The 16,181-nt window shown below is 37.2% G+C and overlaps 1 protein-coding gene across 2 annotated transcripts in view; it reads right to left on the bottom strand.

Moving 5' to 3' along the window:
• Nucleotides 1-16,181, bottom strand: part of negr1 (neuronal growth regulator 1) — a 185,419-nt gene that overhangs the window by 71,114 nt on the left and 98,124 nt on the right. For both annotated transcript variants that reach the window (XM_015040552.1, XM_015040553.1), the window contains exons 3-4: nt 12,878-13,003; nt 942-1,073 (exon numbers count right to left, since the gene is read on the bottom strand). In XM_015040552.1, coding sequence (XP_014896038.1) covers nt 942-1,073; nt 12,878-13,003 — 258 coding nt within the window. The remainder of the gene's footprint in view (nt 1-941; nt 1,074-12,877; nt 13,004-16,181) is intronic.

Below are 16,181 nucleotides of genomic sequence, written 5' to 3' on the forward strand. Positions count from 1 at the left end.
CTATCAACTACTGAGAATATCTCCTTTCTTCTGTAACACAAAGACGCTACCGGTTGTCAAAGCACTTTTCATCCTTGAACCCACGTCTCAATAGAGCTATAAATAACTGGTCTCAGAAACTGCACTCATGTCCAGCTCATTAGAGCCAAACATTAGACCGAAATAATGGTGCCAGGGTTTGGTTTTATAAGGAGGTCGGAATAAGAACTATCTTAACACAGTGAGGTGAAAATATAGTACAGGGGGCTGCAAGACACAAAGCTGTAAAAAAATAATTAGGTAGTCAAACATTTATAAAATAAAATAACCCTACTTCCTGAAGGTTAAATGAGAAAACGTGCATGATTAGCTTTTCGGAATCGGCAAAAGAGCCTCTTTTCTTTCACTCCTGCCCCTCCCCCACCATCTATGTAACACGCTGGCTGATACGTTATGCCAAAAAGCGAGATCCAACCCAGGATTTTTATGCAAAAACCTCCCTGAACAACAGCGCGGTGAAGGAGCACTTATAAAGAAAGAAGGATCGACCATAATTGTCAAGCCCCTGTTCTTGCTCATTCCTAGTGGTGCTGAATTCCATGTGACCACGACAGCTAAAGCCCGGTATCATTCATTAATGCCTGGGCTCCTCATTACTGTCTCCTTACACTTTTGAAAGACTCATTACCTGCATAATGGAATAGCGCTTAGAACAGTCAGACCTTTCTTTTGCGCAAATTAATCATCCGCATGCACAGACAAAAAGGAAATTCTCACATTAAATATTAAGAAACTTCGCTGTCTGGCTTTCTACTTTCTCAAACTTCCACAAGACGTACTTTTTTGAAGAGCAGTGGCAGGGATGCGACACCGGTGTCACTTCAGGCTGCCCCCGTCCCTTTCCTTGTGTCGGTGAAAGAAGCGTGCTAAAAAAAAGAGGAAGAAGAAAGAGATGTACTTACAGTTGACTGTGACTTTTACTGTTTTGGTGTCAGGAGAGGCAATGTCATTTAAAGCACTGCATTCGTAGTCTCCAGCCTGGTCCCTTGTGATGCCGGTGATGTTAAGATATTCGCTGCTGTCATACTTCCTGGCTGGAAAGAGAAAAATGGAAGCAAAGTACTTACAACGTGTCCACACAGAATACAAGCACATCATACAAATCACAATCTATTGCACACGGATTGCTGTTATCCATGCTAGATGTGAGGAAAGCTCTCATTTGTGGTAAATTGCTTTCAAATTTAAGCCAGAACAGAAGATGCATAACAATTAAGACATCACATTGAACCCCCTATTCCCCTCTTTGCATTCTCAAATAGCACATCAGTAGTGAATTGATCTATTTTTATTGATATGGTGGCAGGAAATAATGTTGTGTTCCCAGCCATCCACTTATAATTTGTTCTTATCAAAGCACACAGCTACCTCCTGACACACAGACAGATTTGATGACTCAATGCAAATGCCAGTGCTTTATAGTTGGAGGAGCAAAAGGCTGTAGCCTCGAAGCAACAGAACTGGCGTGCAGGCTGCATACTTAACTTGATAAGAGAAAATCTGCACAAACGTGCACGCTCAAAGCTCTAATTAACAGAAAATTAAAACATACTAACACTGTCACAGCTGATAGACTTAAGCTCCCACTGCATATCAAGGAAAGTAATGAGAAAACAGTGAGATACAGAACAGTGTGCACCATAACTCAGTTAGAATCAGGAGATATAAATACACAGAGGAAGATAATTTAAATGGCGTACACTTGTACAGCTCCTTTTAACCTTGGCTCCTACCAAGCACGATATAATTTGTTTTACACATACACACACACACACACACAAATTGGTTGGCGGGGATGCTCCGCATATTTGCTTGTTCAAAGACAGAGACAACAAAAGCTGGAAAGCAACAATGGCTCCGACACAGTTTTACCCAGAACAAAAGGATGTAAATGAAGTTTACTTCTAGAAGCACTGAAACTATGCCACTTATTGTATTATTTAACATTAAACAAATAGGTTCATTCACTGTCGGATTTAAAGATAATTGCCTGCTATTTCTAAGGTCTGTTAAAAATGACAGTGATTTCTTTAGTAATCCACAGCTTTACCTTCCTGATGTGACAACCTTGCTTCAAGTGCAAAGTTGAGAGCAAACTGACCATCTGTGACGTTTACGCTGCTGATTATGTACATCCATCACCCAAGGTTTCGAGATTAGCACAATTTCATTGTTTTCTGACATGTTTAGAGAGTGATAAATCACCTGAGAAATTATTCATTTAGTGAGGTGAGATAACGTGGTTCACTCATAAGTGTTCAAAATGTTACTCTTTCCAAATGCAAACCAGTCATAATAGGATAATTGTAAATGAAAAAAAATAAAATAAAATACTGCTTTAAAAATATGAATGAACTTATATGTAACAAATGTGTGTTTTATCTGCATATTACTGTTGTCTAGCCTTTGAATTAGAACATGAAGTTTGAATATTGCTAAAAACTGAGCTTGAGGGTTTTTCAAATCATTAAAATGTCAGTGATACTCAATATATAAATGGGTGGAAATCTGTGCAGATATACTCCTGGGCCAAAGTACACTAATATTTTATTTTAAGAGATATATTTTACATGTGGCATGGTGCTAAAATCTGTGATTGTAATTTACATGTAAAATAACATTGTGATGCTATATCTCTGATGTCTTGAATACATGAAATACCTAATATTTACTATGAACATACCTGCTTTTTCACTTTCCACATGAATCTGTCCATCAAAGATAATCATGAACAAACATTCTATTGCTATAGCTATAAATATAATAAGGAATAGCAATATGTAATATTATTTTTGCACAAGAAACACCAGTAGTTGTATATCTGTTTCATGTCATTTCTGTTTTTTGAACTTAACATTCTGAAAGACAAAGACACCTAATACTGACAAGACCTAAAAGAAAATCAAATCGTCCCTGTGTGTAAGTTGGGTTGCGATAATAATGCAACCTTGATGGGTTTTTATGTACACAAAAATAACAAACAAACAAACAAACAAACAAAAAAAAAATGATCAGATGTTTTTTGAGGTGGTAATGTCTTAGTAAAATGACAAAGGCACAATGTAGAGAAAATGTCCAAAAAACTCTCTATAAACACACCTTATCTCTTAAAAATAAACCTGCAAATAGAAAACAGAGACATAACACAAGTTTCTTAATTTTCGCTTTTGTTGGCTGTCTTCTCTACATAGCAAGGCTTTGGCACCCTTGAAGAAGCATTTTCAGTGGGTGAAGACTATCTGTACCTAATCCCACTGATGTGGGAGGAGAAGTGCAGTCCAGTGAGTCAATAGAGTAACCAAATGGTGCAGAGCAAGTGTGATCTCAGACGAAACAGGAATTTATGTAAACATGGTTTAAGCTCCTTCTATTTGTGACTGCACAGGTTATGTGTTATGAAACTGCTTCTTCTAAAAAGAGTATGCAGCAGATTTTGACTCAGGAAGGCTTTTTTTTAATCAGGGAATATAAATAGAACTCTGAATTTAAGACATACACAGAGCTTAAACTAAATTAGCTACAGCTTTTACAAGGGACCAGACAGGAGGTGCAGCTAGCAATCTTGACTTTAAATTATACTACAACAGCAGGGGGGAGATTGCATATTGTCTGTTCCACTAACCAAGTAGGTCTCTATTTAAATGTGAGTTGAAGTAAAAAGAAACCCCCTAAGTCTTTGTTAAATACATCAGACTGGTCTCATAGACTGGAAAGAAAAAAAAAAAACATATCTGGAAAAGCCTAAAGAAGATTAAGTAGCCAAATATTGGTTACCAAATTTGGTAGCCAAATATTTTTGTCAAGTTACATTGACAATCTGAATTAATTGTCAATATACACTATGATTTTATTGCAAAAGAAAAGTATATTCTTGTTAATTTCTTAAATGGCTGCAGTGAAGCAGTTGGTAGCTGTGTTGTAAAAAGGTCTTCGGTTCAAATCCTTGCCTGTTGTCTTTCTGAATTGAGTTGCATTTTCTCTCCATGAATAAGTGGGTTTTCTTCACATTTGCTGGCTTCCTCCCACAGTTCAAAAAGTTGCAAGTTAGGTCAACTTGTCTCTCTAATTGCATTTAGGAATGAGTGTGTGAGTTTGTCCCGTGTGTCTCTATCTTGGCCTGTGATGGACTCAGGAACTGTCCTGAGTCCATCCCCTCCTCTCGTGCAATAGACCTTGCACAGATTAGAAAGCATAGACTGTGGACAGATGGATGGATGTTTCTATACTGTATTTGTATTGCAGAAATAGTTGTCTGTGGCTTAAAACATGTTCATTGTTTAGGTTGCAACATGAGGAAATAAAGCAGATTTTGTGGAACATCAAGTCCTGCGTCTATTTATGTTTGTTGATTTTGTTGTACTCCCAGCTTAAATAGTGCAAGCCTATTGACATATACGGACTGATATTCAGTGTTCACTAGCCTGATGTTGGATTATTCAACTTTATAAATTTTTCATGCATTTTCGAGGATCTGCTGACCATCTGGTGATTAAAGATTAATCCTCTATGTGATCCGCCAAGAAGACAAATAATTACTAGTCAAATTACTCGGAAAATAAATCATGGTATCAATTTCAGTGTGAAACATTATTCATGCCGAGGTGAGAGAATCTTCATGAGAGCAGACAGATGATCTATAATTTAAAATTAAGTAATGTTATAATCAGATCATTGCGTGATGGAATCGTAAAGGTAAAAAAAAGGAGTCAGGTAATACACCTATATCTACAAAGTTCATGTGAGGACAAAATATGTGCAAATATCAATAATAAATTTATACTGTTTACAATGGTAAACAGTTGAAAGAGAATCATTTTGGAGGGTTGCATAAACAAAGGACATCTTTGGAGTATTAGCACAAGTATGAGTGCACTGAAAAGAATTTGATCCTGAAAAGCCTACTAACAACTCGTATGGTAGAGTACAATGGTTTCCTACATCAACTGGTGCATATGAGGAATATTCTCATTCCCAAAACCATCATAATATCAAATATTTAAATAAATGCTTTGCTTTAATAGAATTTTATTCAACATGAGTGACTTCTCTTTGGCTTTTAGAGAGGACAGAATGCCAAAGTATAACACATAGCAGGGGACATTCTTTTACTTTTACAGTTCCCGTGTACCAGTACCCTCTAATTTATATCCAGATAAAAGCTGTTCAACGTATATTTATTTGCAGAGTGAGTGGGGAGGCGGGGGGAATCGTCCCTTTAACACACACACACACATGCTGAATAACTTCACTAAATAATTGCACTAAATGGCTGACCTGAACACTGCCCTTGATGCACAATTCCAGTGTATTTCACTGCAGTGGGAAATTATGATACCCGGGATGTAGAAATCCATTGTGTGCACTTGTGTCTTTTATTAGGGCAATAAAATCAAAAGCCCTGACCCATGAGGGCAACTATTCTTGTTGCTCCCAATACCGTTTGCCAAATGGCTGAATCAAATGCTTTGGTTTTCATTGGCAGCCACAAGAACTGATTCCCACTCTGCAGAAAACACAATGAATTGCTTGTGAGCCAGTAGGGGGAAAACACTCTCATATGGCAGGCACATTTACAGCAATTAATTCCTGAAGAATGATAAACATCATAAAACCTATGGAGTATTAGTTTATTTTAATGAACAGGGCAGATTTGACCAAAGCATCAGCTCAGGCCTTTTAAAACACTGGAAGTGAGAAAGTTCATGTTTATGTGTCTGATTATTGGTCAACAAAAAGCAGCTGGGCTGAGTTTCGGCTAAATTACCAACTCCTGATTATCAACAGGTGTCGGCAAATTTATGCTGATCATGGTGGACTGTGTCGGCCATTACCAAAATGAGGTGATTATATCAGTGGTTGTAAAATCAGCTCAGTTCTGGAAGCAGATATAACAGCCTCCATTGTCGCATCGTTTGATTTCCCACGGCATCAGTTAAAGTTCAAGCTTTTTGTTTCTGCTTCTTTTTTTGACTCAACTTGAGCTAAAATGGGAATTTGTAATGTCTTCTGATTTTTGACAGAATTAGAAATTGATTACCACAAAGGTGTCTTAAATGAACACAGAAAATCTAATGTTTTGCCTAACTATTTGACTTTAGGCCAGTCATAGTTCACACATTAAAAAAAAAAACAACAACAAAAAAGGAAAAACTATTGTTTTCTTGTCTGACAAAAACCTCCAGTGGGTTTTGTTTTTCGTAGCATAATAATACTCTACCAGTGAGGTATGTGACGGGCTTTTGATTATGAAATGCATTTTATTATTGAGATATCTGCTTACATAATATTTAATTTGAAGAAAAAAAGATCAAACACAGAAAACGGATTATTCTGAAAAAAAAATTATTTTTTAAAATATGGCTCATTAGACTGCAGCCATTTCCAAATGCATTAACGCAACAACATCATTTCAATGCAGGATCTGGTTGCATCTTCCTGCTCATGCAGCAAATGGTATACCTATTGATTACAGAAGGATGGGAGCTCTGCAAAGGTCATAGTTATTAAACAAGAATCCTCTCCTTGATCTATTGTTTTAAGATCATTACATTGTGCATACTAAACCCTTATATTATGGAAAACAAAGCACTGATAACAATATGCCATTTGAAAACATAATAAAACAAGAAAACTAAAGTAATGTGGTGTAATATGAAACCACAAAGGGACTACCACAGATGAGTGTGAGAGGATACTAGGAGATATCTAAGGAACTGACAGAGGGTCCTCTGACCTGAGGGACAATTGACTCGCAGCAAATTAAAGAAATCATGGGAAGGTTGATTGTGTATTCAGTGCCAATGACTGCCTAAGTTCTGTTGCAGTAAGCAATTTCACACATTGTGTAGAGAAGCTGAGGGGTACACTTCCTTCAGGGCTGCAGTGCACAGATAGGGCAGGCATTGCTGAAATTCTATTATAGCATAGAGCAGCATTTTCTACATCAATTTATCGTTTTAACCCTTGAAAGGGGAGAACAGCCCACACTGCTACATTGTATACTGTTGCCTTCTGGTCCCAACTTAAGGTGTGGGCCAGATGTAGGGGTAAGAGCACAGTGTGTGGAGGGGCTGTCTGACAAAAAGGCTGTTTCAGTACCTTGATACATAAACCCTTTCTTGTTCACCAGCTGTCAATCTTAGGGTGCTAAACTCCAGGGAGAGGAATTGGGTCAAAGGGGCCTTAAGTCATGTCTGATTGGATGTGCATTCACTTCTGCAACCTGCTGGATTACCTTCCTCTTATTTTCAATGTTTATACATTTAGGTAATACTCCTTGGGCAGGGAAGCACATTTTCAGTTGGCTGTGAGAAATATGTGTGGAATTGGGGGAAAAAAAATCTGTTTATGCTAAAGGAGCAAGCTTTAGCACATATTATTTTATCATTAACTTATAGACATATTTGCAAAATATTTATAGTATTTTTTGATAAAAAAATTAAGACATTTCCATTTAATGAGTCTTCTATATGTCAACAATATTGATAGGCATGATAATTGAACACCAAAGTAATCTGATGTAATACCCCATATCAAATTTTAAAATAAATGCAGCTAAAATTAGAAGGTAAATATGACTAATGCTATTTTACTGTAATTTTGTTAAATATGACACTTTCTTCTATGGCATCCTCACTCATTAACAGCTATGGCACAATGGGTAATGAGCATGAAGGAGTTTAGGTTTTAGGCTAATAAAGATCTTAACACCGTCTAAACAATAGATGTAAACAGATGAACTGTTACAAACCCAGAGGAAAGCACTACATTAACTGAATCCTGCCACTTTAGTGATTATAGCTCCTGTCTCAGCAAAGTCAGATAAATCCAGATGTGTTTATCTAGTCATGTAAAGGGTTCAATGCTTAAGAATACCTCACACTAGCCAATTCAAAATTTAGTTGACAGATCCCACTTGTGAGCTAAAGTTCCTAACTTGCATACAGGGAAGTATTTACACAGCAGTGACACCTAGTGGCACAACTGGCAAACTGCATTTAACAGAAAGATCTATAGTTATTCTAGAACAGAGCTGCTTAATGCCAGAGATGCAATTATATTTGCCTCTAACATGCTGATTTGTGGTTTATCTAAAGGTCTCAGCTCAATTTTTATCTTGACCTATACAGGCTTTTTCTACAGATTGTAGCACAAATGTATCTTCTCTACTGCTAGCAATCGCAAACACTGACCATAAATACAAACATATAAGAAGTAATTATAAATCCAACATAAAATGAAGGTATAAAAATTATTTGATTTGATTTCAGTAGACTGACAAGACAATTAAATTCTTTGGAGGGTGTGTGTCTCATTACATCTAGCATGAAAGTAACACTGCCTTTCAGGACAAAAAGAACATCATACCAACTTTAAAATATGGTGGGGGTAGTGTGATGGTCTGGGGCTATTTTACTGCATCAGGATCTGGAGGACTTGCTGTGATAAATGGAACCCTGAATTCTCCTGTCGACAAAAAACTCCTGAAGGAGAATGTCCAGCCATGTGTTTGTGACCTCAAGCTGAAACTAACTTGGGTTCTGCAGTAGGACAATGATCCAAAACACAGCAACAATTCCACCTCTGAATGACTGAAGAAAAACAAAATGAAGACTTTAGAGTGACTAAGTCAAAGTCCTGACCTGAATCCTTGTCGAGATGCTGTGGTATGACCTTAAAAAGGCAGTACGTGCTCAAAATCTCTCGAGTGTGGCTGAGCATGTAAGTTTGTGTTTGTTCTCTCATAATAATAATCATCTTAATTTGAAAACTGCATTTTGTGTTGACTTGTGTTTAAATTGGTTTGATATCCTGTAACACTTAAGTGTGAAAAACATGCAAAGAAATAACAAACTAGGAAGGAGGCAAAAACGTTTTCACACCACTACATTTCTATCATCTGTATCTATGTATTTACTTTTTGTTTGTTTTAGTGTATTTGTATGCCTTGGCAGTTTGGGTCTTGGTCAACCAAACACTTATGGAAGACATTTTTGAACTCAATTCAGATACTCTGACCAGTATCTTATATAATTTGTTTTCTCGTGGTCTTGTGTGTTTTATGGTAATATTTCAAAATAATGTAATTATGACATTAAAAAAAAAAAAAAAATGTGAATCTTGGTGACAAAGAAAATCTTTATGAGGATCTTGCTTTGCTTTTTATCATTTTAGACCTAATTTATATGTAGATACAAACATGTTTGAAACACCAACAGAACAGCTGTTGTACATTTTTAGTGGTTCCTAAATCGTATTATGCATCACAGTGGTGTAGCTCACCAGCTTTTATTGGATCAAGTTTTATGTTAGATGCAACATATTTAATGAGTTGCGCTGGCGATGTTTGCTTTCTTAGAGTGTCATTTAGAATGTGAGACGGCTCTTGTGCATTCATAAATATAAAATGAAACATGTACAGTATTGATAAATGCATTGCGACTGAAAAGGAGAAAAATATGCCTAGGCTGACTTCTGTCACAAGAAAAAAAAAAATCAAACATTCTCAAGCATTCTAGTCGGCCTTTTCAAAGGTCACACTTCTATCCGATGAATTCAAATCTCAATGGGAAAAGCTTATCAAAGCAATTTCCCCCCACCATCCATAGAACTAAACCAGACTGAAATAGACCATGTTAAAGGCTATTTCACCCCCTCCTTTCTGTGACATATGAAGGAGTGGCAAGCAGACAGCATTGTGCTCATAGACTGACATTACCTTGAAAGTCAGACAAGTGCAACATTACAAATGAATTTAATAAACTAATTTCACTAATGATATTCTGTGCTTAGGGATGCATTTCATTTACCGATATAACTTGATTTAGATTATAAGTAGCAGCTGGGAAAAGTCGTTAAATTCCTTACAGTATTTAATATTAGTTTAAGTGGCAACCATGACAAACCATTCGATATCTGGACTAATACTAATAAATGCAGTTTAATATACTTTGCAAACATAAAGCTCTGTTATCTTTCAAACTTCCTCCAAAAATTCTCAGGAAATTTACAAGACACTTTACACAGTTAATTAAAACGTCAATAAGCAATGTCTATATTTACAGTTGCAGTTGAGACCTACCATCCTCCTCCTTATGTAAAACGCTCTACAAACTTTAAGCATTTGCTTCACATTGCTCTTCTGTAATCAAGAAACATGCATCCAATTTCTGCATGCACAGATACCATGCCAAATTATTGTCTCCATAAACAGTTTATGGGCACACTTCACTGGATGCGCAAAGTTTATTATTAGCTGGCAGTTTGGTGGTTGGCAGGAAGGCAAGAGAGTGAAAAATGCAAACACAAAACAGTCGGAGTGGGAAAAAGAACTTGACAGTCAGTCAGGGCAATTTATCATCCTGTCAAACTTCACTGACTGCTGCAGTGGAGCTATCTACAGTGCAAAAAAAGCCCCGCTCCCCCACGCCAAAATGGTTGATTGTTGAAGAGAGTGAGGTTGAAAACATCAAACCTGCCAGGTAAAGATGTTTCCCACTTTGCAGCCATTGCACCTGCTTAACCTAACTCAAAGGAAGGGACTGGTCACTGGATAAAAACAGAGAAAAACAAACTTTTTTTATGGTCTACTACCATTGTTGATAATAGTAATTTTGCTAGCTGCTTATTCAGTATATCATGAATGACATTCTGGATGGTGTAATATTCACATGAACTTAATTCAGTTTATATCTAACTTAAATCTGGCAAGTTTTTTGCTTCTGTAGCTTGTCATATGTGGTTAAACTGTATTTTTGAAATAACTGGATTTTAGTTTAGACAAATATATTTTTTATATAATTATTTCATGCCTGACCTTATTCTCTGCTTACAGCTAAAATTACCACTTTAAAACAATTAAATACTCAAATAATGAGCTCTCAGTGATTTTAAAAGCTTGGAAAACACTAGGCTAATAAGTGAAGTGCCTCTGTTTGTGTTTCTGTGCATGTTGAAGTACTGGTCAGAAAGTCACAAACCATGCAATACTTTGGGGGTTACAGAAATAAGTCACCAATTTATTTACAGGCATAATCACTCCATTTCCTCGAGGTGGATTAAACGCAGAAGTCTACCGGACATGACCGCCCAAAGGTCATTTTTTTTACAAATCACATAGCCACACTCAGTGTTGGACAGTAAACCGCTCGGTGGGAAACAGTGATCACGTCGTACTGTTTGTATGTGACACCAAGTTGATAAAGTTGAGAGTCTGCACAACTAGTTGCGAGGACGTGCAGGACCCAGACACCCACTAAGAGGCGGTGCTCTACTCCAACAGAGTGAAAAGTGTTTGTAGAAAATTACTTCAATCGACAGGCGAAACATCCATCGATTGGATCAATCAACAAAATACTACAAACATATGAGGGGTGTTCAGTCCTCAATATCTGTAGTCCTCCAACATTTAGATGCATCCTTTCTCCAATACACCTGAATCACCTGTGCAGGGCTGAAACACATGCTGATGCAATTCAACCACTTAATTTAGGTGTGGTGGAGAAGGGATGCAACTCAAAGTTGCAGCATAGCAGCTCTCGAGGACTGGACTTGGCCACCCTTGGTATAACATACTATTTTATTTTATTTATTTTTTTTTTTATGAATTCATAAACTGTCTGATTTTATAAATCACTTTATGATATTAGGACTCCATTCACACACACCCTGGAAGTAATTACCAGTATTTATAGACTAACTATATTCACTTAATCAGTTCACTCTAGTTAACTCGAGGTCCATTGTTAATTGATCGTTTGTTTAGCAAATGAAGCAGAGGAAATCATATACATTTTACTCATACAGTGATTGCATATTTGCATGGCATTCATGAACACTAGCTGAGGCGGCCTGTTTTGCATATCCAAGAGAGTTAATGAAATTCCATGGATAGGTAATTAGCCTATTACAACCTTCCAGTTGTATCAGGTCTTTTAGACAAATCACCCTTACTTGAGCTGATTCAGACATCCCATGGCAAAGGGCTTCTCCTCTGATGTGCTGGGAGACACTCTGTGATTACATTTCGTCGTGGGCCCTTTCATTTGACCAGCATATCATTTCCTTGCCTGGCATACTTCAAAGTGTGGACACTTCAAAGTAGAATGAGTGACTGCCACTTGGACTCCGAGGATGGCTCTTTTGATCATCTTTTGAAAACTCCCCTAACGCAATCAGGGCCAGCGTGCCGGAGCGGGGGGATCTGACAGCCATAAGATAAATACAGTCATCCTCACAGCTATCAGATAAGCACTGCATGCTTTAATCCATTAATATGAAAATGAGGGAGGACTAGAAGTGACTGGGTGGGGGATTTGGTGTAACAGTTATGCTTTGGAAAGAGTTTTCAAAGCAAAGATCTGGGATTTGAAGAAATTAATTAAGTGTCTGTGCCCCAGTGATAATATTAATAAAGATATAATTTGTAATGCACACTTAATTAACATTTACCTTCAGCAAAGTGTGTTAAATTTGAACTACCCTGTTTGATTTATAGCAACAAAATGTTCTTCTGCGATACTTTCACATTTCATTTAAAATATACATATATATGTTTTTTTTTGTATTAAAGTTCAGCTATCAGGTGTGGTTTAATCATGGTTCAATCAACAGTTATTCTAACACTACACTTTTTAACTTAATCGTGCAAAAATATCTCAGTGAATTACATCTCTCACTGCAATGTAACTAAAAGCACTTCCTCAACTTCTCATTTAATCACTTATTGATCATGTAGCCCTTTTCTCATTTCCGCTTCCATCCATCCATCCAGCCATCCGTCCGTCCGTCCATCCATCCATCCGTCCATCAGCGCACATGAAAGGTGGGATGAACTCACCTAATGGGGTTATGTGTCTCCAGGCAATGGCTGGCTCAGGTTTCCCAGTGGCCGTGCAGATGAGCGACACATTACTGCCCTCATTTACTGTGATGTCAGAGGAAATGTCATATATCTTAGGTGGAACTAGAAGACAAAATAAAGAAGAAGACAGAAACAAGATTAGAGTTTCAAATGGCAACCTCTCAATCAAGCAACAATCTCATCTGCATGAAAGAGAGCAGTGGAAGGAAGTTGGGGTAAGACATGACTTGTGTTTCTGCTTTGAGAGAGGAAATGAAGCTACACTGTCCCCTCATTAATTTAAACATGCCAAAAACTTTACATACTAATACCCCTGGCATATTGTTGCGTACTTGACACTTGTTTTAAAGGTGTAGGAAGGTATCACCTTAAAACACAACAAATAAATGTCACAGCTCTCACACACCATGCTATGGCACCCTTTGCACCACTGCTGCAGAACCGATGCAACTGGAAGGTACTGCAGCAATTACCTAACTTAATATTACTTAATCTCCTGCTACACTAAGCTGTTCTCACTCAGCTCACCATCCTTGAAATGTAAAGTGTGTAGCAACCACAGAGGAAGTTCCTGAACTGTCCCTCCCAATCAATTTTCCCTTGTCAATTCTATTTTTTGGTAAATCTTTTGGAAGCTATAATTTGAATTATTCACTCATTTCTTGTGTTTCATAATTATCTGGTTCATATCTGCATAATAAATATTTACTAATACATTTAATACGTATTTACTAATAATGTATTAATGAATTTAACCTTGGCGAAACTCAGAGCATTAAAATCTCAATCCTTGAGCATCAGCCAATTTCTAATCTCATATGTCAAGAAAACTAACTAATGGAACAGAACAGATTTCCACCGCTTCTGTCACAACACATGCAGTATTAAGAATGAAAGCAGATGAAAAACGCCCTCCTGTATTTATTCAAACATATTTCTAAATACAACTGTGGTATCTGGATAGAAATCTTCTATAGGGGAAGGTTTATTTTATTTTTTTAAATTATTTATTTATATATTTTTTTTTGCCATCAATTATAACAAACTCTTTTGATTAAATGTGTCTTGACTCGGGTGACATGCTCCAGTAAACCATTAAAAGGTGTTTAAGGAAAGTAAAGACATGTATTAGGTCATTAGCTTTTTGAATTAAGGGACATTTAGGAGTTTCAATGTCTTACACCATTAAGTGTACAAGACTGCTGCCTTTAATTAAACACAACCATGAAATTATTCATGTATTTCTACCACTGAGAACAAAGCATGTTGATATGGCCAACAAGGTAATTAAGCAATTAATTAACTATAAAGTTCAATACACTCAATAAGAGTTCACTATAATATTAAAAAAAAGCTTGCTTAGTACATCAAGCTAAATCGAAATTCAGAAAGCTAATGTGTGTGTGCACACAAACACACACACTCACATCAGGTTATGTGATAGCCATACTGGAGACAGAGAGTGTCTTATTATCAAGGTCGAGGACTGAACTCTGACTGAATAGCTGGAACAGCACTGTCTAAATTACGTCAATACTACCTAACACAAATCTTTTCTATTAGATTTGTGCCAAATTCCATTATGTGGGAGGAGGCATGTGTGAGAGCATGATAGCTGTTATGTAGGAGAGGAAGGTAGATAGCAGATCCAAAAGAGTTGAGTTATGGCCATGTTTCCTATATCGTGCATTAGGTTTGTAACGTTTTAACAACAAAACTGATCTGATATCAAATGCAACTTGGCTTCACAACTTGCATTCTCCATCTGTCATTCAACAAGACATTGCAGACAAGTGGAGTGAAGCCCTTCTTCAAAGACTCTTCTCTTACTTTTGTCTTGTAGTTTTTCACACAATGAACAAAAGGCAGCTCAGAATCCTGAAATCTTATAAATTAATGCTATACATACAGGTGCAACTTGATGAGAATATCTTTGATAAATTATAGTTTGTTTTTTTTTTCATTTCAGTTTTTCAACTTAGAAGTAAAGTTTTATTTTGAGGACTATGACTTTCATCTCAGAAATAAAAATCTGTGCCTTAGTAAATTACAATTTACATAATACAACAAGGCATTTCAATTACAAGAAATGTTGGGTGATCATCACAATCATTTTCTGCGGACTTGGCCTACGCTAACAAACATCAACCACTCACTCAAAACACATAAAAGCAGGATTAAGGCATCTTTGTGCTGTCTTTATGTGATCTATCAGAGGAAGTAGGCCCACCTCTGTTATGCTTCTTGTCTTGAAGCGAGGCAGTCACACCCTCATATGAGCTGACTCATAAGAGGTCAAGCCAGCTTCACTGGTCGATAAAGTGATATGCTGATGATGTGATCTGCCAGACATAGGATCAACTAACTAACTCACTCTTAAGTTACCTAACAAAACCTGTTGAGTAACTTGCTGCAGCAGCAGGTTAAGGTTTTGCCACCGTGCCTCAGAGGTGCTTAGAAAAACAATGTGGAGAAAAGAGAGGTTGAGTACAACAGTTCAAGAGAAATAAACAGGAAATAAAACAGGAAAGGTCATGTCACCAGCTTCGCTGTATATTTCAAACAAAACTGAATCAATAATTATTGATATTGACTCATAGGAAATTATTTTATCATGACACGTTTTTCAGCCATATCATCTAATTCTAATTTCAAGCAATTGCTCAGCCAACAACAAAATCACAGCATTTAGCTTATTTGATGTTATTACTTTGACATCACACAGAGGTTTATGTGTAGTGCTAACATAAACGCGGTACAACACGTCCTGTGCTCCGCTGTGTCATTTGTGCTGCATATCACTGTCTCCACTTGTGACTTATGAATGGCCAGAGGCAGCTCAAAGGCGGCTTGTCTTCTATGAGGGAAACGTTTTGTGAAAGAGGCTGGTCACTGACAGTTGCCAAAATGAGGACAACCCACAAAAGACCATTGCTGAAGATGATGATTGTTCACCAAGTGCTGTATCCAAACATTTAATGGGACACAGAGTGAAAGAGAAAATGTGTGGTCAAAAAGGTGTGCACCAGCACTACGGATGACCGCTGCATTGGGAAGATTGAGAAGCAAAGGCCATTCAGGTGCTTGGGAGATCAAAAGGCATGGTCTGTTGCTGAAGTCGGTGCTTCGACAGCCACCACACAGTCATGTCTAGGAGATGGAATATAACGGTTGCATTCCTTGTGTGAATACCACGCCTGAATCAGAGACGACTGCAGAAGCATCTTACCTAGGCTAGGAGAAAAAGGACAACAATGTTGCTCAGCGTCAGAATAGATTA

Source organism: Poecilia latipinna, unplaced genomic scaffold (assembly GCF_001443285.1).
Source record: "Poecilia latipinna isolate Pla-1442-1.1 unplaced genomic scaffold, P_latipinna-1.0 Scaffold516, whole genome shotgun sequence".
Lineage (NCBI taxonomy): Eukaryota > Metazoa > Chordata > Actinopteri > Cyprinodontiformes > Poeciliidae > Poecilia > Poecilia latipinna.